The sequence below is a fragment of the Euprymna scolopes genome, chromosome 41, assembly GCF_053919585.1.
Source record: "Euprymna scolopes isolate OS-2025 chromosome 41, ASM5391958v1, whole genome shotgun sequence".
Lineage (NCBI taxonomy): Eukaryota > Metazoa > Mollusca > Cephalopoda > Sepiida > Sepiolidae > Euprymna > Euprymna scolopes.
Genome location: NC_136522.1, coordinates 720,907 through 741,080, shown reverse-complemented (window position 1 = coordinate 741,080; position 20,174 = coordinate 720,907). Strand labels below are relative to the sequence as shown.

The following is a 20,174-nucleotide window of genomic DNA, read 5'->3' as shown; positions in this document are numbered from 1 at the left end:
CGATAGAGTCCGGCATACGCCACACGAATCTGTGTCAGTTGAGAACCCAACTTCAAAACCAAGGAGAGCAACCAACTTTAACCCTGGCCAGTTTGGCTACGGGTCTCGACTAAAACCAAGAGATGAGACGTACAACAATTCGCCGGTCTGCCACCGACTAATACAGACTTCCACACAAGGCCGCTGGTCAAATCCCCAGCATAAGGATCAACAAATCCATCGAAGGCGCTACTACCAGATGCAGCTACTACCAGATGCAGCTACTACGTACGCCAGGAGACATGACAGCTTGCCCGAGAAAAGAGACGGCTGAGACAAAGTCGATATCGCTAACAGGCAGACGACAAATCTGTACCTTGTTAGGATCTACAACGTCGTGACCCACAGCTCATTAAACGTCCCACCTAACGTAAGAGGAACAACATTTAAAAAAAAACAAAAAAACAAGTAGATGACAAATCCAAGGATGGAATACTGCTGCCATATCTGGGCAGGAGCTGCTAAAAACAGCCTATCCTGCCTTGACAGAGTACAAAATAGACTTTGTGGCTTAGTGGGGGATGCCCTTTTCTCTACCCTGCAACCTCTCTCCCACAGAAAAGACGTTGCGAGCCTATCCTTGTTTTATCGTTATTTCCATGGCAGGTGCTCGTCTGAACTCCAATCTCTGGTCCCCCCTCGCCAATCTTTCACGAAAAACACCCGTCTAGCTGAATCCACTGTGAAAAATTTCCCCCACTCTTTATCTCTGCCTAAATCAAAACGTGGATTCCATGAACAAAGCTTCTTTCTTAGAAGTGCATGCCTGTGAAATTCTGTTCCGTCTGCCTGCTTCCCACTTGACTACAACTTGGATGTGTTCAAGTCCAACGTTAACAAATTCCTAATGAACCGCCCCCTTAAGTAAACACGTCATCAAATCTCCATACTAACGTAATGTACTTGCAATAACCCTTATCCCTGAGTGGCTTCCGGCCTTGATAAGTGGTGACCACCGTGTAAAAAAAAAAAAAAAAAAAAAAAAAATCTGCTAAGTTTCTCATTGGAAAACAAATTCTTATTTTCCAAGATTATTATCAAAACCAGCCAGCGCAAAAAATAATACATATTGTCATAGTTCACCAATAGTAGATGACAAGTCTGCTGCAGTGCTGCGTTGCTTCCGTTAACGTTTCCCATTGAAAAAGCAAACTCTTATCCTTCGATATTGTTATCGAAAATAACACCACAAGGAATAACAAATATTTACATTTTACCAAGAAAGAAAGACGCGAATCGCCGATAAAGACTATACTGAAATGAATAACCTTAACAGCAGGGACAAACTGTTGTTGAATTGAAGAACATTTTATTTTATTTTGCTTTTCTTAAGTTTGTTTTTAAAATAAACGATTGAGCAATTATATTGTTTGTTTGTTTGTTTGGTTCTTCCCCGCCACCATACGCTTAATCATAATATAACAGAAGGAGTACTTGTTGACTGTACAATTCTCCTTCCTAAAACAGAAAGAAAAGGGCCTTTTTCTTTTTGCATTCAGTCCGACAAATAGGGTATCTGCTGATTGGTAAAGGATAATCGCCGTGCCCAATCAGACAGGACTTTGTTTTAGAATAGGAGAGGCGGACAAGAAGAGAATTATTTTAGGGGGGGGGGAAGAGAAATAAACCTTTTTTTTACTCTCTCAACAACAACAACAACAACAAATCTGCTGCATGGAATTGTTGCAAGCTTTCTAAATACATAATATTTGCAATTTCAACATGAATTGTTTAACAGAAAATATACAGAATATTCGGTTTGACATGAACTGGTATACTCTCGCAAAAAAAAAAAAAAAAAAAAAAAAAAATTCGGCGCGTGAAAGTTGTTTTGTTCTCTCCCACTGCAAGAACTTAGACACCAGAGACGGAAAGTTGGATTGAGCAGTCAGCGCCCCCCTGAGGAGGGGACTCTGACCTGCAAAAAGTGTCCGGACAACCCCCGTTGGGGGTGCCTCAGGTGACTAGCAATAAACCAAACTCTTCTCAAAGAGAGAAGGCAAAGCCTGTGATGTTGGACCTCGTAGAACTGCACAGTACTAAACTCCCACCTCAAAATCCACAGAAATCGGATCATTATTGTAATGGTCTAATTTGGGGGCCGTTGTATGCTTTGTAAAGGCATGATATTTGTAATTTTAACATAAAATTGTTCAATTAGAAATATACAGAATATTCGGTTTAACATGAACTGCTAAACTATCAAATGTTTCAGGCATTATTATGGACCGTTTACAATGAATGTCTTTTTTTAATAATATAGGTGCAAAGTATGTGAAACATGTTTGGACAGAGTGACGTCCTTTGAACTGTAGGAAAGCAAAATAACATACAGTGTAAGACGCCATCTTTAGTAGTAAACACGTGTGTTCATACAGTAATAAATCAGTTTATATATCACCTTGCGCTTTGTTTGTTCATTACAATAAATATTTTGGATTAGATGTAGATTTCTTGATCCTTTCAGGCCTGTAATTCTTCCTTTTTTTTCTGAAAAATCCGATGGTTCCATACAAGGCGTCCTACAATTTTCTAAAGAGGAGGAAGCGATTTCATCAGATTCCTAATCAACTGGGGTGTCAGGAAAATAGTTACGAGTGAGAGAGACAACTCGAATGGATATGTTTGAAGCTATGCGCTTTTTTTTTATTCGAGCAGAGCGAACCTTGCCATCATTGCCACTAAACAGTTCAATAACTCTGTCCAGCTTGTATGAGCCTTTTTCAAGTCTCACACAAAAACACACATTCACATTTCAAGCTATGTCATATACATACGCGCACACAAACATACGCGCCCACGTCCACACATGTACACATATTCACGTTCGCGTACATACACTCACATTCACGTGTATAGACATACACGCTAACGCACACATATGTACTCACACACGCGCACACGAACGCACACATGGACGACGTCACTTCCGTTTTCTAAGGAATTATACACATGCACAAAGGACCACCGGAAACGAAGTATAAAACAAAGAGCAACAACCGGCTTCGTCCTTTTTCGAGACTAGCCTCCTAGGTGGCTGGTCGGCGGACTGGCCGCCGTTTCGGCGCGCGCACACGCGTACCTCACGCCCACTTACTGCGATGTATGGGGGCACGAGCTAACAGACTGTATGTACACATTCCCACTCTTTCTCTCTCTATCTACTACTGGTCCCTGAGAACACCTTCGCATAGCTGACTACTAACTGACGTCAACTCTCATATCCTCTTCTTTGTCTACACGCTGAACTATCATTCTCAATTTTCATTACAACACTTATTTCTCTTCCCACGCGCGAACAAACGATAGTGACCCGAACTTGAGATGAATACATATTTCCTTTTCTTGCTACAACACCAGTCCCGCAACGAACATTGGTTACACACGCGCGAACATGAACACATGTTATAACTAAAACGTTCATTCTTTCAACAGCAAATAAACGACGTTTATCTTATCCATCAATTGAGTCTTTGTTTCCTTCAATCCCATTCGTTTCATTATTCTTTTGTAACGGGATTGGGGTATTTATATGTCCTGGTCCGTTACAAGCTTCCGGAAAAGCCTCGTTAGCGCCTTAATGATTATCACATCATTAACATTGATTTTATTGTAGAACTCAATTTCATGCAAATCCTTGTAACTTTCCCTCAGACTTGAGTTGCGCCAAAAGAAGGTCATGCTGACTTCTTGGTGGTCTGCAATCAGTTTCATCCAGTACAGTTTTATGAATGCAGGCGAAACCATTACGGCAGAGAAGTACTGTCAACAAACGGATGAAATGCATCAGAAATTTCAACAACAACACCCACCATTAGTCAACAGAAAAGGCCCAATTCTCCTCCATGACAATTCCCGATCGCACATTGCTAAACCAACCCTGCAGAAGTTGAACGAATTGGGCTACAAAACTATGCCTTATCTGCCATACTATCCAGCCCTCTCACCTACCGATTACCACATTTTAAAGCATCTCGACAACTTTCTGCGTGGGAAATCCTTCAAAAACCTAAACAATATCAAAAACGTCTTCAGGGATTTAATCGCCATCAAAACGCAAGATTTTTATGTTACTGACACAAATACACTTGTTTTGTGTTGGTGCTTATTTCGATCAATAAATTTTTGTTTGAGCCAAAATATGTTCTTGTGAATTTAAAAGTAAAAAACTGCAAGAACTTTTTGTCAACCTTATACGACTGGAGGGAGCATGTATTCGCTAGTTTCCATAAATATACATTAGTCTTAATTGTCTGTATTTTTGAGATGAGGTGTTTTCATTGATTGAGATTGTCGGACTGACTTCCTCATCTTGGTTGTTATTGTCACAACGTTTCGGCCGTTTTGCCCTCCGGCCTTCGTCAGGTGTTTTGTATCGAACTGGGGAACCGTTTGTTAGGAGTCTCGAACCCAACCCTTTATTATTATTACGGGGGTACCGTGTTCGGACTCCAGCTAGGCTTTGGGACATAGTTGCTGATTCTCTGTTTTTAATGTTACTTTTTTCACTGCCTTCGTTCAGGATTGAACTCAGCACCTTTTGGGTAACTGTAAACTTTGATACAACGTCTAGGACCACTCGGCCATATGTCACTAGAGTCTTATCTATATATCTATAAAAGTAAGAATGTGTGTGTGTGTGCGGACACTTCTCAACCTATATACTCAACGAATTTTTGGTCTACAGAATTGAAATTTGGTATATAGGATATTCAGACATGTGGAAAACTTTTAAATCGGTTTTCATCCGAAAAAAAGGAGTTGCTAAGGGGTCAAAATTGAAAAAGTGGTACTTGGGGGATCATCAGATTTATCTGTTTGCTAACTGTTTAACGAATGTGCATGTGTGAATAGTTCACCTTACAGATTATTATGTCAAGAATAAGTAGTTTCAAAACATCTTTTTAAAATCGTATCACGCTGGTCTAATGGTTATTGTACTTGAATCACTGTCTATTGGTTTTGGTTTCGATCTCAGCTCGAGTATTTTTTCGTTTTGTTTTTTTTTACTTACAGGTTTAAAAATAAAAGCATAATACTCGCATGCACATATCTCAGTTTCTGTATTTAGATATAATATTTATGCATATTTTTTGACTGGGCAACGCCGGACGGTCTGCTAGTATATTATAATCCTAAAAGGAAAAAAGAAATTGACAGCACTTCCACGACATTCACATTATTAGCACGACTTATAAATTTCCAACTTGTTATCTTCACTGCCAAACACCCAATCCGTTCTCCTCCACAATTCGCCATTCTTAACACAGCCATTATATTTTGAAATTACACGCTCTATGATTTTAAAAGATCATTTCACACCATTTTACATCTCTAGTGCTTCATAAACGGCCAGACTTAACACTATACAGCCAGACAAAGCTAGCCTTTATTGCACTGCTAGACGCAGCTATCCATTGATACACAACCAAATCGTTAGCTCTCCATACATGGTCAGACACAGCTAGCCCTCCACATATGGCCAGACACAGCCCTTTAAACACAGACAGACACAAATAACCCTGTGTGCCCATCCAGACACAACTAGTCCTCTATACACGGCCAGACACAACTAGTCCTTTATACACTGCTAGATTCAACTAGCCCTTCATACACGACTAGACACAACTATTCCTCGATACACGGTTAGACACAACTACTCCAATTTTCAAATTGTCCAACTACCAAGTAATTTTTAAAACTCCTCCATAATATGACAACGCCATTTCTCAATAAGTTCGACCCTCGAAATGCAATTTATTCTTCTCCGTAACTTTCAAACACACCCCTTCCATATCAAACAGCTAACTGTTGATTTTATATGCATAGCCTTACTGCTTGTGCGGTAATAATGGCTTGAATTTAAGTTTAAAATGAAAAAGTCAAATATTATAGTTCAGTTGTGCTTTAAGAAAAATCATTCATTTCGAACGCGCCCCTGTTATATCAGAGAACTTACTATTAATTACTATTGATTGAGTACGAACTTGATTTGATATGCCTGACCTTTCTGCTTGTGTGGTAATAAAATTCTTATATGCATTTGTGATGTGAGGTTGTGTAAGGTGTTAACTTTGGTCAAAATCGCCAGTTTCTTCTTTCATCAGATTACTTCGATTATCGATACTTATTGAAGACATTCCAATACAAAACTCATCTAATAACACTGCCAGATACTTAAAGCACATTTGCGCGAAATTTCATAAAAATTGACCCAGCCGTTTCGGAGTCTATAGGAAACAAACTCACACACACACACACACACACACACACACACACACACATAGTTTCTTGATATATATATATATATATATATATATATATATATATATATATATGATTAGTTTTTTTTTTTGGGGGGGGGGGAGGGGGGAAGAAATCCAGCAGAGTGCTCAATTAAAAGGAAAATCCGAAAAATAAGAGCGTATTTATATTTTGTATTTTGTGTACTGAAAGTTGTTAGATGAGATGAGTCATTGGTACCATCGGTTTCAAGCCCGATAATTAGGACCGTTTTAGATATGCATATCAAGCTTCCTTCAGCCAATACTCATCAGACGGTACCAATTACTTATCTCATCTAACAACTTTCTGTACACAAAATACAATATATATATATATATATATATATATATATATATATATATAAGTGAATGTGTCTGTCTGTGTGTGTGTCTGTGTACATTTCCCTACACAATAACTCTATCAATTTTCAGTCTACAGACTCGAAATTTAATATACAGGGTACTGAGATTTGGGAAAGTCTATGTGATCGATTTTCGGCCAGAAATTTGGCTGTTAAGAAGTTAAAGTTCAATGATTTGACCTTTGAGAACTCTACCAAACTCCTCCGCCAATTTTGAGTCTAAACACTTGAAATTTTAGATATAGGTTCCTTGGACATGGATCTAACTTAATAACTTGATTTGAGCCCAAAACAATAAATGTTAAAGGGCCATAATAGGGTCAAAGTTAAAAAGTCGACCGTTTTTTTTTGTTTTTTTTTGCTCAACATACCCCTCCAAACACCCGGGCAATGCCGGGCTGAAATGCTAGTCTATCTATAAAAGTGAAAGTGTGTGTGTGTGTGTGTGTGTGTGTGTGTGTGTGTGTGTGTGTGTGTACATTTCCTTACAGAATAACTCTGTCAATTTTCAGTCTACAGACTCGAAATTTGATATACAGGGTAATGAGATTTGAGAAAATTTTGTAATCAGTTTTCGAACAGAAATTTGGCTGTTGAGGGGTCAAAGTTCAACAATTTGACTTTTGACAGCTCTACTAAACTCCTCCGTCAATTTTGGGTCGCAACACTTGAAATTTTAGATATAGGTACTTTGGACATGGATCTAACTTAACTTGATTTGAGCCCAAAATAATAAATCTTAAGGGGTCATAATAGGGGTTAAATTTAAAAAAAATTGACTTCTGTGGTCTCAAATTACTCAGACAATTTCTGGTCTAAACATTTGAAATTTTACATAAAGGGTATTCAGAGATAGGGCAAGCTTTTTAATCAGTTTGGGTCGAAAATTTGAGCTTCCAATATATAAATGTATGTATTTATGTATGTTTGCATGTCTGCCTAAAACTTTCGACAGAGGCGACGGGTTTTCACAAGATCAGTATCCTTTTGAAGCTCGACGCTTCAGACGACAAATACCGAAAAATTGGCTACAAATATTAATTTCTTCCTTCTCAACTGGGCACTTTTCTACAGGGAGGGGTCGCATTTATCGCCGATATTTTCGAAAGTCATCCCCTCTTTTCGATTGTCTAGCCTTAATTTAAACCTACGTCACTTCCGGTTTGACGGTGGTCGTAACAGCAAAGACGTCACGTTTTTCCCCCGTTCTTTTCCTTCTTCACAGTGTGGGTTCGAGCCTGCCTTCCTACTACCACTTTTTCTTTTTTTTTTTTTTCTCAACACACATCTCCAAACACCCGGGCAACGCCGGGCACCTATGCTAGTATATATATATATATATATATATATATATATATATATAAAAGAGAAAGAAAATTAAAATTTTAAGTTGAAATTCACAGTCAAAATTTATTGTTCAACTGAATACTCCAACAAACAATTTACAAAGTCCTTGTTTCGCGGAGTTTCAAAGAATGCTATTCCTGCTATTCTTCTCATCAGAGGACAGAAAGAAATCAGCAAATTAAAATTTGTAAATTGTTTTTTGGAGTATTCAGTCAAACAATAAATTTTGATTGCGAATTTCAACTTACAGTTTTAATTTTCTTTCTCTTATAATAAACTCCACTTTCTATTGCGTATTGAGCTTTTTATTTGGTTGCTGCTATTAAATTATCTCTATATAAATTCTGGTATTTATATTAGATTTTAGTTTACCATTGCGTATATCAGGTAAACGCTACATCCTTTTGATTTCATTACTATATATATATATATATATATATATATATATATATATATATATATATATATATATATGGAGAGAGAGAGAGAGAGAGAGAGAGAGAGAGAGAGAGTAGCCCATTTAAAAGTAGCCCAGAAATGTGGTAGAGAGGAGGAAAATTCTTTTATTGTTTAAATTACCTGTAGTGTTATAAAAGATGTTGGAAGTGCTCCCCGTTGTCATCTATGCATTTCTGGGCACGTTTAACAATGTTTGTAGATACTGCCTGTAGATCTCTTTAGTGATTATCTTGATATAGCATTTGTAATGTTCTCCTTTCGTTGTTCTAGATTGTGAGGATTATTTGCATAAACTTCTTGCTTTTAAAATCCCCCAAATATAAAAATCACATGATGACAAGTCTGGGTAACGTGGAGGCCATAACCCTTTGCTTATTGTTCTCTCTTCCGTAAACATGTCATGAACTCGTGTCAGTGATCTGTGAGACGTGTAAATGAGCCACCTCACATGTATATATATATATATATATATATATATATATATATATATATATATATATAATATATATATATATATATATATATTATTTATATTTATGTCTCGAAAGTAGAGTGAAAAGCATATCTTATTTTTCTTTTATTAATATTATTGGAATCTTTTCTTTTTTCCTTGTACACATTTTTGTGAATTATTCCATGGATTTCTGTCTTTGGATTATTATGAACCATCTTCTTCCAATTACGGGATTTCCTTGGATTTTACTTGTACAAATGGAAATTCTTTTAACTTTCTTGAAGTTATACATTTGGATTTTACTGTCACTGGATTTTTTATCTTCCACCAGACTATCCATTCATGTGTAATCACCTTTTTCTTCACCATATTCCCTCTGCTTCACTTTTTTTGTTTTCAAGTAAGATCTTTGACTTATTTGTTGTTTCATCAAATACTTCTGCATGCAAAATCCGATCCCGCATTTTGCTAATTCCTACCCTCTGATGAGAAGGAAAGTATTTCTTTGAAACTCCGCGGATTAAGGACTATCCATTTATCTAGTGTTTCCTTTTCAGATTAAATATGTTTTTAACTCATTTCGAAGTGTTTTTTTTTAACATATTTTATTAACTGTTTGCTCATATTATAAGCTCTATTTCCTATTTGGTTTTATCGAGCTTTTACATCTGGCTGAGATAATTTTTAAATATTAATTCTTTAATATTTATAATATACTTTAATTTTACCATCTTGGATTATTTTGGTAAATTTAATTGTAATTTTTATTTTATATATATATATATATATATATATATATATATATATATAAAGAAAAAATAGGGAGATAATAATTAAAGTTACATTAAAGCTTTATCACATTATTATTTCCCTTTCACTAACTGTAATCATCTTCATCCTTATTCACATGATAATGTGATAAAGCTTTAATGTAACTTTAATTATCTCCCTATCTTTTCTTATGAATTGCTCCTCTTAATTGGGTAGAGCGTTATCTATCCAGACTGGTTAATCCTTTCTCTCCGAAAAAAATCTTTTTTTTTTCAAGTTAAGTGCTTTTGTCAAAAGCTGGCTACGTCAACCACCTTAAGTCGTACAAAACTCCTGTTCAGGTCAAATTTGCACCTGTTAGTCCGAACCAAACGATCTGTTTAATATGCAGCAAAGTTTGCAAGTCTACTGCTGCTTTGAGAAGACATGTGATTGTTCATAGGAATACCCTTCAACCTCTAGAGGAAGTCAACTCAGTGGAAATTGCTCAATTTGTATGTCACATCGGCTTCAAGATGGGCAAATCTGCGGCGGGAGTGCAGAGTCATCTGAAATGGCATGGACGACGAGATTGGGAGAACTCAATGTGACAGCGATCATCTGGAAAGATGCAACAACAATCATCATATATATATATATATATATATATATATATATATATATATATATATAACAGAAAGAGAGAGAGAGAGAGAGAGAGAGAGAGAGAGAGAGATCAGTAAAAAAGGCATAACTGGTTAGTATAAATTTGAAAATATATAAATAAAATCTTTATATTAAACTTTTTTGTGAACTAAAAAGCATTTTCAGTGGAATAACAGAACAAAAGAAAAATGCAAAATAAAGAATACCGGAGATTACATCGGCCGAAACGTTAGGAGAATAACACCCAAAATCAGAACAGTAATCCGAATAATTAAAATAAATATATTTTCTTTTTCAATTTGGATTTTTTTTTTCTTTTTCAGAAACCGGAAGTGGCTTGGATGAAGACGATTAATTTAGAGAGAGAAAAAAAGAAAACTGAAAATATTCTGTGATATTTATGGTGACAAAGCAAAGATTATTTCTTACTATTTAAAAGGTAAACTTTTCGGTACTTTTGTAGATTAAGCATCGTGGTGTTGTCAGAATCGTCTAGGCAGTTTACGAAAAATATCGGAAGGTGCTTGCTGAAAGTTTTGTCAATATTATTTTTTTCACTCAAACGTTGGCCAATTTTGGTAAATTTTTACCTGGTTTCCACCTTTACATTTTCCTTTGTAATGACGACTTTAATAGGTTTTTGGGTATGCTAAAAACGAATATTGCATTTAAATTTTTCCACAGATAAGTACGAGGGGCATACAATAAGTAATGCTCCTGATCCACTTCTAGTTGTCTGATCTAGCTGAAGTTTCGCATGTGCAATGATTTATATCTCTACGGGTTATGTGGAAAATTACAGCTCTGAACTAATTGTGGTTTCTGTTTTACAGGTGTTTCAACTGAGTCATGTGTGAAATGGAGCCTGTTGAATGTCGTGCAGTGATCCGGTTTTTGTATTTGAAAGGACGCACACCACAGGAGAGTTTTGATGAAATGAAAGAAACTTATGGTGATAATGCCCCATCATATGACCTTGTAAAACGCTGGCATCGTCAATTCAAACATGGCCGGAAGTCTGTGGAAACAGCTCCCAGACCTGGTCGCCCCCCTTCTGCCATTGATGAGGTATCTGTCTGTCAAGTTGAGGCTGCCATTTTGGAAGATCGGCGCATTACTATTCGCCAAATAGCCCAAGATGTCAAGATTAGTACAGGGTCTGTAGAAACTATCATTCATGACCATTTCCATATGCATAAGGTGCCTGCCAGGTGGATTCCCATGTTGCTCACACCATTCCAGAAGTGAGAACGCGTCGAGTGCTCGAGGATGAATTTGGAGATGTGCGAAGAAGATGAGTCAAAGCTTTTCAAAAGACTGATTACACAGGATGACACCTGTGTCCATCACTATGATCCAGAGATCAAAGCCCAGTCAATGCAGTGGAAACACTTGGACTCACCACCTCCAAAGAAGGCAAGGGTGTAGCCCTCCGCTGGCAAGGTCATGCTCAGTCTTATGGGACCAGGACGGAGTAGTGATGACAGATTTCCTGGCAAAGGGTACCACAATTACAGGAGCCTATTATGCTTCACTTTTGAGGAAATTAAGGGAAGCTATCAAAATCAAGAGGTGGGGCAAGATCAACAAAGATACTCTCCTCCTGCAGGACAACGCTCCGGTCCACAACTCGCATGTCGCCAGATCAGAAGCACGGGCGTGTGGTTATGAAATTCTTCCCCATCCTCCCTACTCTCCTGACCTTGCACCCTTTTACTTTCACCTCTTCCCAGCCATGTTATTTTTTTTTAAAGGAAAGCGTTTCCCAGATGATGCAGCCTTGATTTCTGAAGTCACGTCATGGTTGGAGGACCAATCTGGGGTGTTCTACAAAAACGGTTTCCAGAACTGCATCAAACGATGGGAGAAATGCATAACTCTGGGTGGTTACTATGTAGAGAAAGACTAATAACTGTGCCAAGTTTCGTTGCTCTACTGTTATAGGAAGTGGGTCAGGGGCATTACCCCTCATAGTTTTCCAGATATTAAGCAATATTATTTCTTATCTTATTGTTTTTTTTTTTGTTTTTCTTTACATGAAGGTCACCACTTGTCAAGGCCCAGAAGCCACTCGGGGATAAGGGTTATTTTGTGTACAGTAATCAATGAGATAGTGTTGCAGTATTTATTAGTATTGGAGATTTGATAAAGTGTCATTACTTAGGGGGGGTTCATCAGGAATTTGTTTATGTTGAACTTGAAAACATCCATGTTGAAGTCAGGAGGGAAACAGGCAAGCGGTAGAGAGTTCCACAGGCGTGCAGTTCTAAGAAAGAAGCTTTGTTCATGGAATCTACGTTTTGATTTAGGCACAGATAAAGGGTGGGGAAAATTTTTGAGTGTTTATCATGAAAGATTGGCGAAAGGGAGGCCAGAGATTGGAGCCCAGACGAGCACCTGCCATGGAAATAACGATAAAACAAAGATAGGCTCGCAACGTCTCTTCTGTGGGAGAGAGGTTGCAGGGAAGAGAAAAGGGCATCCCCACTAAGCCAAAAAGTCTATTTTGTACTCTGTCAAGGCAGGATAGGCTGTTTTTAGCAGCCCCAGCCTAGATGTGGCAGCAGTATTCCATTCTTGGACGTACTTGGCTTTTATACAGATAGAGAATTGCATCAGTAGTGAGATATCTTCTGGAGCGGTAGAAAAATCCCACCATTTTTCCAGCGACCTTGACAACAGACTTGATATACGTGTTCTATTTCAAATCAGGAGTAAAGGTCAAGCCCAGAAGCTTGTCAAAACATGGAACCTCCCCTAGACGAGAGCCACCCATTTCAATTGATGCCAGATGGGGTTCAGAGCATTGATGATGTAAAGATAGGAGCTTAGTTTTAGATGCATTAAAGGTAACCAGCCACCTCTTCCCCCACTATACCACACGCTCGAGATCAGAGGAGAGAGAATCAGAGAGAACTTTGTCATTTGCAGACTTTGATGTGTTGCATGCCAAGATAGCCACCAGCAATAACATAAGAATTGACATAGCTTAATATTCAGAAAACTATTTGTTTGTGGAAAATGTAAATGCGATATTCCCGAAAACCTACAGAATTCGTCATTTTAAAGAAACTGTTAAGGTGGAAACCAGGTAAAAATTTACCCCATTTTTTTGTCAATGAAAAATATATTTCTGCCAATACAAAAATAACTTAAATGAGAAATTAACTGAAAAAATACATTTTTTGTTCTTACAAAGAAATTACAATGAATAATTTATTGGACATTTTTATGAAACTTTTAAAAAATTTAAATTAAAATCAAGAAAAAATATTCGCTGTAATGTAAGTTTCATGAATAAATTTTTTTTTTTTTGAATCACAAACAGCAAATTAAAAATTTTTGATGATTTATATGATTTTTTTTATAATTTTTTATGATTTTTTTTTTTTTTTTCAAATCAAAATAAATATTTTGTCTTTATATAATAAGCCAATGATAGAAAGACAAACGTTTTCTCAGTGTTTTGGCAGCTTCCAGTGTTTTCTGTAAAGCACCCGGACGATTTCAATGATAGTTTGGTCCTTGTATTAACTTTTATTACTTATGTTCAAATAATTTTATTTATAATAATATACCAATATAATATCAAGGCTACACATCCATGAAAATGTTTTGATCGCAGCTTATATAAGCCGCAATCTCACCGGGCTAATAAAATATGATGGCAATCTTTTGTCTAATAAGACAATACTATTCTGCATCTAGTTTAGTGCATTGCAGCATCTGTTGTGGCTATAGAGTTTTAAGCTAAAATTGGTTCCACAGATGCAGGCCTGGCTGGATGATAAGGAGACCTGGGTTTGCCCATTTACCAATGTCCCCCATCTCGGCATTGCAGACAAAGTCTGACAGAAAGGCAAGCCAATACGGTCGGAACCAGCACAGCTGCAGAAGTTGCTGGAAAGGTGTTGCAATGCTTTACCATCATATTTATCGGTCTGTCGGTCTATCGGGACTCTAAACCTGATTTTTTGTCTGGGTTACTCCCTTAGTCTTTGCCTTTCCCAAGGCATCCATAAGGCAGTGGAGCTATTTACCTATAGCTAGTTAAAGTTTGAAAATCTTTCCAATTTTGACGAAAAAGTGAGGGTCACATCATGCCACCTCACATCTTCGAAGTTGGGTCGAAAGTCAACACCAAAGTGTACTTGGATGTGCTGAAGAGTGTGGTGATCCCTTACTGTAATCGATTATCTGCTGGAAACCCCTGGGTGTGGCAGCAGGACTAGGGACTGGCCCACAAGTCCAAAGAGACCGAAGCTTGGCTTCAGAAGGAGTGCTACGACTTTGCACCCTTCTCTCACTGATTCCCCTCCTACCCCAACCTGAACCCGCTGGATTACTTAGTTTGGTCATATGCTGAGAACATCACCAACATGACCTCCCACAACACTAAAGCCAGCCTGATCGTTGCCATCCGCCGAGTATTTGACAAGCTCCCGCTGGCGCTTGTGGAAAAGGCATGCTCTCAGTTCCGGACCTGTATCGAGGCGGTGATTGAGGCTGAAGACAACTACATTGAATAGATGTCAACTCTACTACATAATCAAGTTACCTGAATTGATTTTTTCAATAAAAGTTTTGAAATAAAGCTGTAGTGTTGTTTTCTTTAGGGCGATAATTTTATTCTTTTAATGTGACCAAACCAACAAAGTCTCCTGTTCTGAACACTTCTTAGACTCGTATTATTTGGATTTTTCGGACTACTATTGTCATCTTGAATGTTATTTTTACAATTTTTCGGTTGATGTAACCTCCGACCTTCTTCAGGTGTATCTTGTCGAATTTGGGAATCTACCTATTGAACTCAAGAATCATCCTGTCAAACTCGGGAATCTGCATGGAATTTCGAACGGAGCTCTTAATTTAATCTACCGAGGTAGCATGGTCTTGTTCCATCAGCCATGACTGGGTAGAACTTGGAAATCTTTCTGCCGAACTCAGGAATCTGCACGGAATTTCAAACAGAACCCTTTATTCAATCTGCAGGCTAGCATAATTGGGTAGTATGCTCTCGTTCCAACACTCCAAATACAATTGAGAATTACTTAGGATTTCTACCCAATCATGGCTGACGGAGTGAGAGCATGCTACCCCTGTGGATTAAATAAATGGTTCCGTTCGAAATTCCATGCAGATTCTTGAGTTTGACCAGATACACCTGAAGAAGATTAGAAGTTGCATCAAATAAAATGTTGTAAAAAATGGCCCTCAAGATGAGAACAGTAATCCGAAGAATACAAATAATACGAAGAATCAATCCTCATCTCAAAAATTCAGAAACATAAATGGAGTCGGCATTAAATAATGCAAAAGGATTTATATGCCGTGAAACAAATCAATTAATCTGGTTGTTAAACAATGTCATGCCATTAGAATAACTGCGTAGTATTGTGTGTGTGTGTGTGTGTGTGTGTGTGTGTTTAGATATGGATGGGTATGATAATGTGGGTGCTAGGTCAGTTCAATATGAACAGACTCCAGCAACTTCACACCTACATGTGAACGTTTGAATCTGGTCACCATCACCTAATCAACTAGATGAAAAGTTTAAAGGAAAATAAATCCAACTATCATTCAAACTGAAGTTTACTTAATAAATGAATAAGTGAATCTCCCCCCCTCACCTCATCAGTTCTTATACTGTTCAGATTTTATCTTCCTCTGATGTCATCAGATCTAAGCTTGTTTTTAAGACTCTCGTTTCATATCTATTATATGAGTTATCAAACCGTTTTCCTCCATAACATTTTTTATTAATTTTATTTTTAAAAAATAATTTTTTTTTTTGTCTTTCAGATTCTGGTTGGATTTCAAACAGAAATTTTTTCATTGTCTGAATTTTCTGAAAAACAAACAAACAAACAAACAAATAAACAAAAAACAAAACAAAAAACAAATAACGTTTCATCTTTAATGAATGAAAAAGAAATTAAAAAAAAAATGAATAAATTTTAATGGAATTGCTCACATTCTTTATTTTTTACTAGCAGGGCTACCCGACGTTGCCTGGGGCAAAAGGGTTTCTATTAAAACTTCTATATTTTTCTATCCGTCTTGCTCTCTCATTTTCTCTCTCTTTCTCCCCAATCTGCTCCTCCCCTCGCTTTACCCATTCCTCTCTAGTTGGACGCATACACAAAAATGATTGTTCTTCTATATAAATAAAGCAATAGATGTATTATGTGTGTCTGTCTGAAAATATTTAACCGATAAACTCTTAAACTACTTGTCACATAACACTAAAATTAACAGGAAAATTTATAACAAGTAAAATCGTTGTTTGGATGAATGACTAACGCGTACAGAAAAGTGTCAGCAAGTTGAAATGCAAAATGTTCATTTCAACTTGTTGACATAATTCTATCACTTTTGTGTATGCACAAATTGATTCATAGTTTGATGCGGTTTAATTTTAAATCTTTCCTATTTATCTCTTGATAGCTCAAATGGTAGGAAACGCGTCTGGGGTGCTAAATGTTTTGGTTTCGATTCTACTTGATAGCACCTAAGTCATTTTTTTTTAAACTTTTGAGATACATACTATATATATATATATATATATATATATATATATATATATATATATATATATATATATATATATATACATATATATACATGTATATATATATATATATATATATATATACATATATATATATATATATATATATATATATATATATATATATATATATATATATATATATATATATATATATATATATATATTAGGAAATATATTGATAAAAAAACAGGGAAAAAAGTGAAATAAAAAATCTAAATAATAAAAAATATTATATCACCGATTATATTACCGAAACCTTGTTTAAAGATCGCTTTAGAATCCACAAATGCTCCTTTACTAACGCCAAATACCCAAACAAAAACTCCCTAAACACTATCTAAGCCTAATCCAAAATAATCTTCTATCCATCATTAAAAAAAGGAAATTCTCAAAAAATCCAAAACTTGTAAATCCCTATATTCACCTTGCTCTCTTTGTCTACATGAAAAATTTTTTTATCACTAATTTTAAAGATAGAGACAAACTACTAAATATTTGAAGTGAACTTTCAACTGTTTGCACACATTACAAATCCCACCTCCTTAGCAACTTCACACCATACTGAAGCACTTTCATTTAACACTATCTTACTGAAGCAAATTACCTTAACTTTATTCCATTGATAATAATAATAATAATAATAATAATAATAATAATAATAATAATAATATAATAATATGTTATCTTTTATCCAATTAATAAAAATTTATTATTATACTTATCATTTATCTAATTAATAAAAATTATAAAATAATAGTTATTTACCATTTAATTCCATTAGTAATAATAATAATAATAATAATAATAATAATAATAATAATAATAATAATAATAATTATTATTATTTTCCTTTATTCCATTAGTAATAATTATACAATAACATAAAATAAAAATATACATATAATTTTTCTCCACTAGTAATATTTAGTATTAATGATAATAATGGTTAGTAATAATTACGAAATAGTAGTTATCTATCTTTATTTTATTAAATCAACAATAATAATATATTATCTTTTGTTGCATACGTAGTAACTATGAAATAATAGTTTTTCCTCTATTCCATTAATAATAATAATAATAATAATAATAATAATAATAATAATAATAATAATAATATTCATTTTTTAGCCTATTAGTAATAAATATAAAATAATAGTTTTTTATCCTTTATTCCAATAATAATAATAATAATAATAATAATAATAATAATAATAATGGTTACTTATCTTTTATTCATAAGTAGCGGGGATGCTCGTCGGTGTTGTCCGGGTGTTTGTTGGTGTAAAAGAAAAAAAAGAAAAGTTTTGGTAGGGAGGTAGGCTCGAACATGACGCTACGAGGTCAGAGAAGTGATAATGATTGAAATTAAACGTTTAAAAAAGCAAGTGGTTAAACGAACGTCAATGTGTGGTTTTCTAGTCAAACATCACGCCATAGAGAAATGAAATCACAGCGCAGCGCAAATTTTGTAACATAAAAGTTGCTGAAATAAAAGATACAGATGACCTCGTTTCATAAATCATAGATATTATAATCTAAGGAGTATATAAAAAGTTCTAAGAAACAATGACCACCCCCACCGAGCGCCCCCAAAACCTTTTGCAGACATACAAAAAAAAAAAAAATGCACACACACACAAACACATTTTCATTTTGATATTATAGATTAAAAATAGTTATTTATTTTTTATTCAATCAGCAAAAATAATAAGAGTTTTTTATCCTTTACTAAAATAGGTATTTATTTTTATTTTTTTTATTATTTTTATTTTTTATTCCATTAGTAATAATAATAATAATAGTTATTTATCTTTTATTCCATTAGTAATAATAGTAAATATAATAATTTTCTATCCTATCAACTTTTACTAATTATTTACTAAATATAAATCTATAATCATTACCCCTTTCATTTATATAAAATATCTCATCTCAAATCCTTTGGACGTATGTATCCACGTTTTAAACTGGGCGTATCTGTAGCTGGACACAACAGAACTTCTAACCGATGTATGACTGCATTAGCACATGCAATTTATTTTACTGCTGTCCTCTATTGACACTTGTTTGACACACTCCTTTTCGTTATTTATCCTTTTCGATTTCTTTTTCTAACTCCATAATATTTTCCCTTTTTCCCTTTCTTTTCTTCCTATCTTAACAAACTCCTCTTTTTAATTCATTTTAATTATAATTAATTTCTTTCTTTCTATTCTTAATCTTTAATCACAATTCTAACTACATATAATCTATATTTCTCCCACACCCCTCTTCTCCTCTTTTCCATTTCCTTTCCTTCCCTCTCCCTCCTCCCTCTCCCCTATCTATCCAGTACTTCAACTCTTGGGTGTTTTTTTTTTTACGCTCATTTGTAATTTTAAAGAATCTTTCTTTTAAATTTATTTTGACTCGAATTGTCTGACGAGACCGGCAAGATAATATTATTGTCCTGTCGATTGAAACAATTTGTAATGATTTAAGCAAAAAAAAAAAAAAACTGAGGTTGAAATAAACACACACACACACACACGCACACACACACACACACACACACACACACACACACACACACACACACACACACACACACACACACACACACATATACGAAGGTTTAAAATTAAGCAGTTTTGAGCTATGAATTTTTAATTCTGTGCATGCACAAAATTAGCAGCAGGAGTAATGTTTAATTTGACTTATCCTGCCAAGGTCAACGGTTACGTTTTCAATTTGTCCTCTTAGCAGCAATTTTTGCCGGCTAAAAAACAAATCAAAAGTTTGCTACAGGTTCATATAACCTATATATTAAATTTCAACTCTATAGACAAAATATTCAGATGCATTTGGTAGATACTTTTCGCACACACACAAACAGGTCATATATATATATATATATATATATATATATATATATATATATATATATATATATATATATAATTATTTTTTTACTATAATAATTAATATATGCATAAATAGAATTTAGTGTAATAGTGAAATGAACCCAATTATCTAATAAGAAACATAAAAAAATGGATAAGTAATTAATTAATGTTCGTTTTTTAAAGTAATATGCAAATTAGTTAACCTTCATGTAGTCGCTCGCACATCCATGACTAAGTATATTAAGAAATTCGTTTTGATAATTTTTAAATAGCAAAAGTTCTGTACTTTGGGGTAATTGCACAAAATCCGGTGGTAATTGCGCCAACTAAAAAAAATGCTCTTTAAATGTG

The 20,174-nt window shown here is 35.1% G+C and overlaps 1 protein-coding gene across 1 annotated transcript in view; it reads left to right on the top strand.

Annotated features, from left to right (window-relative positions):
- The window catches only part of LOC145266289 (uncharacterized), a 159,518-nt gene extending 143,186 nt beyond the window's left edge, over positions 1-16,332 (top strand). The window contains exons 6-7 of the mRNA XM_080121833.1: positions 10,685-10,800; positions 16,164-16,332. Coding sequence (XP_079977959.1) covers positions 10,685-10,716 — 32 coding nt within the window. The 3' untranslated portion in view covers positions 10,717-10,800; positions 16,164-16,332. The remainder of the gene's footprint in view (positions 1-10,684; positions 10,801-16,163) is intronic.
- The last annotated feature ends 3,842 nt before the right edge of the window (positions 16,333-20,174 follow it).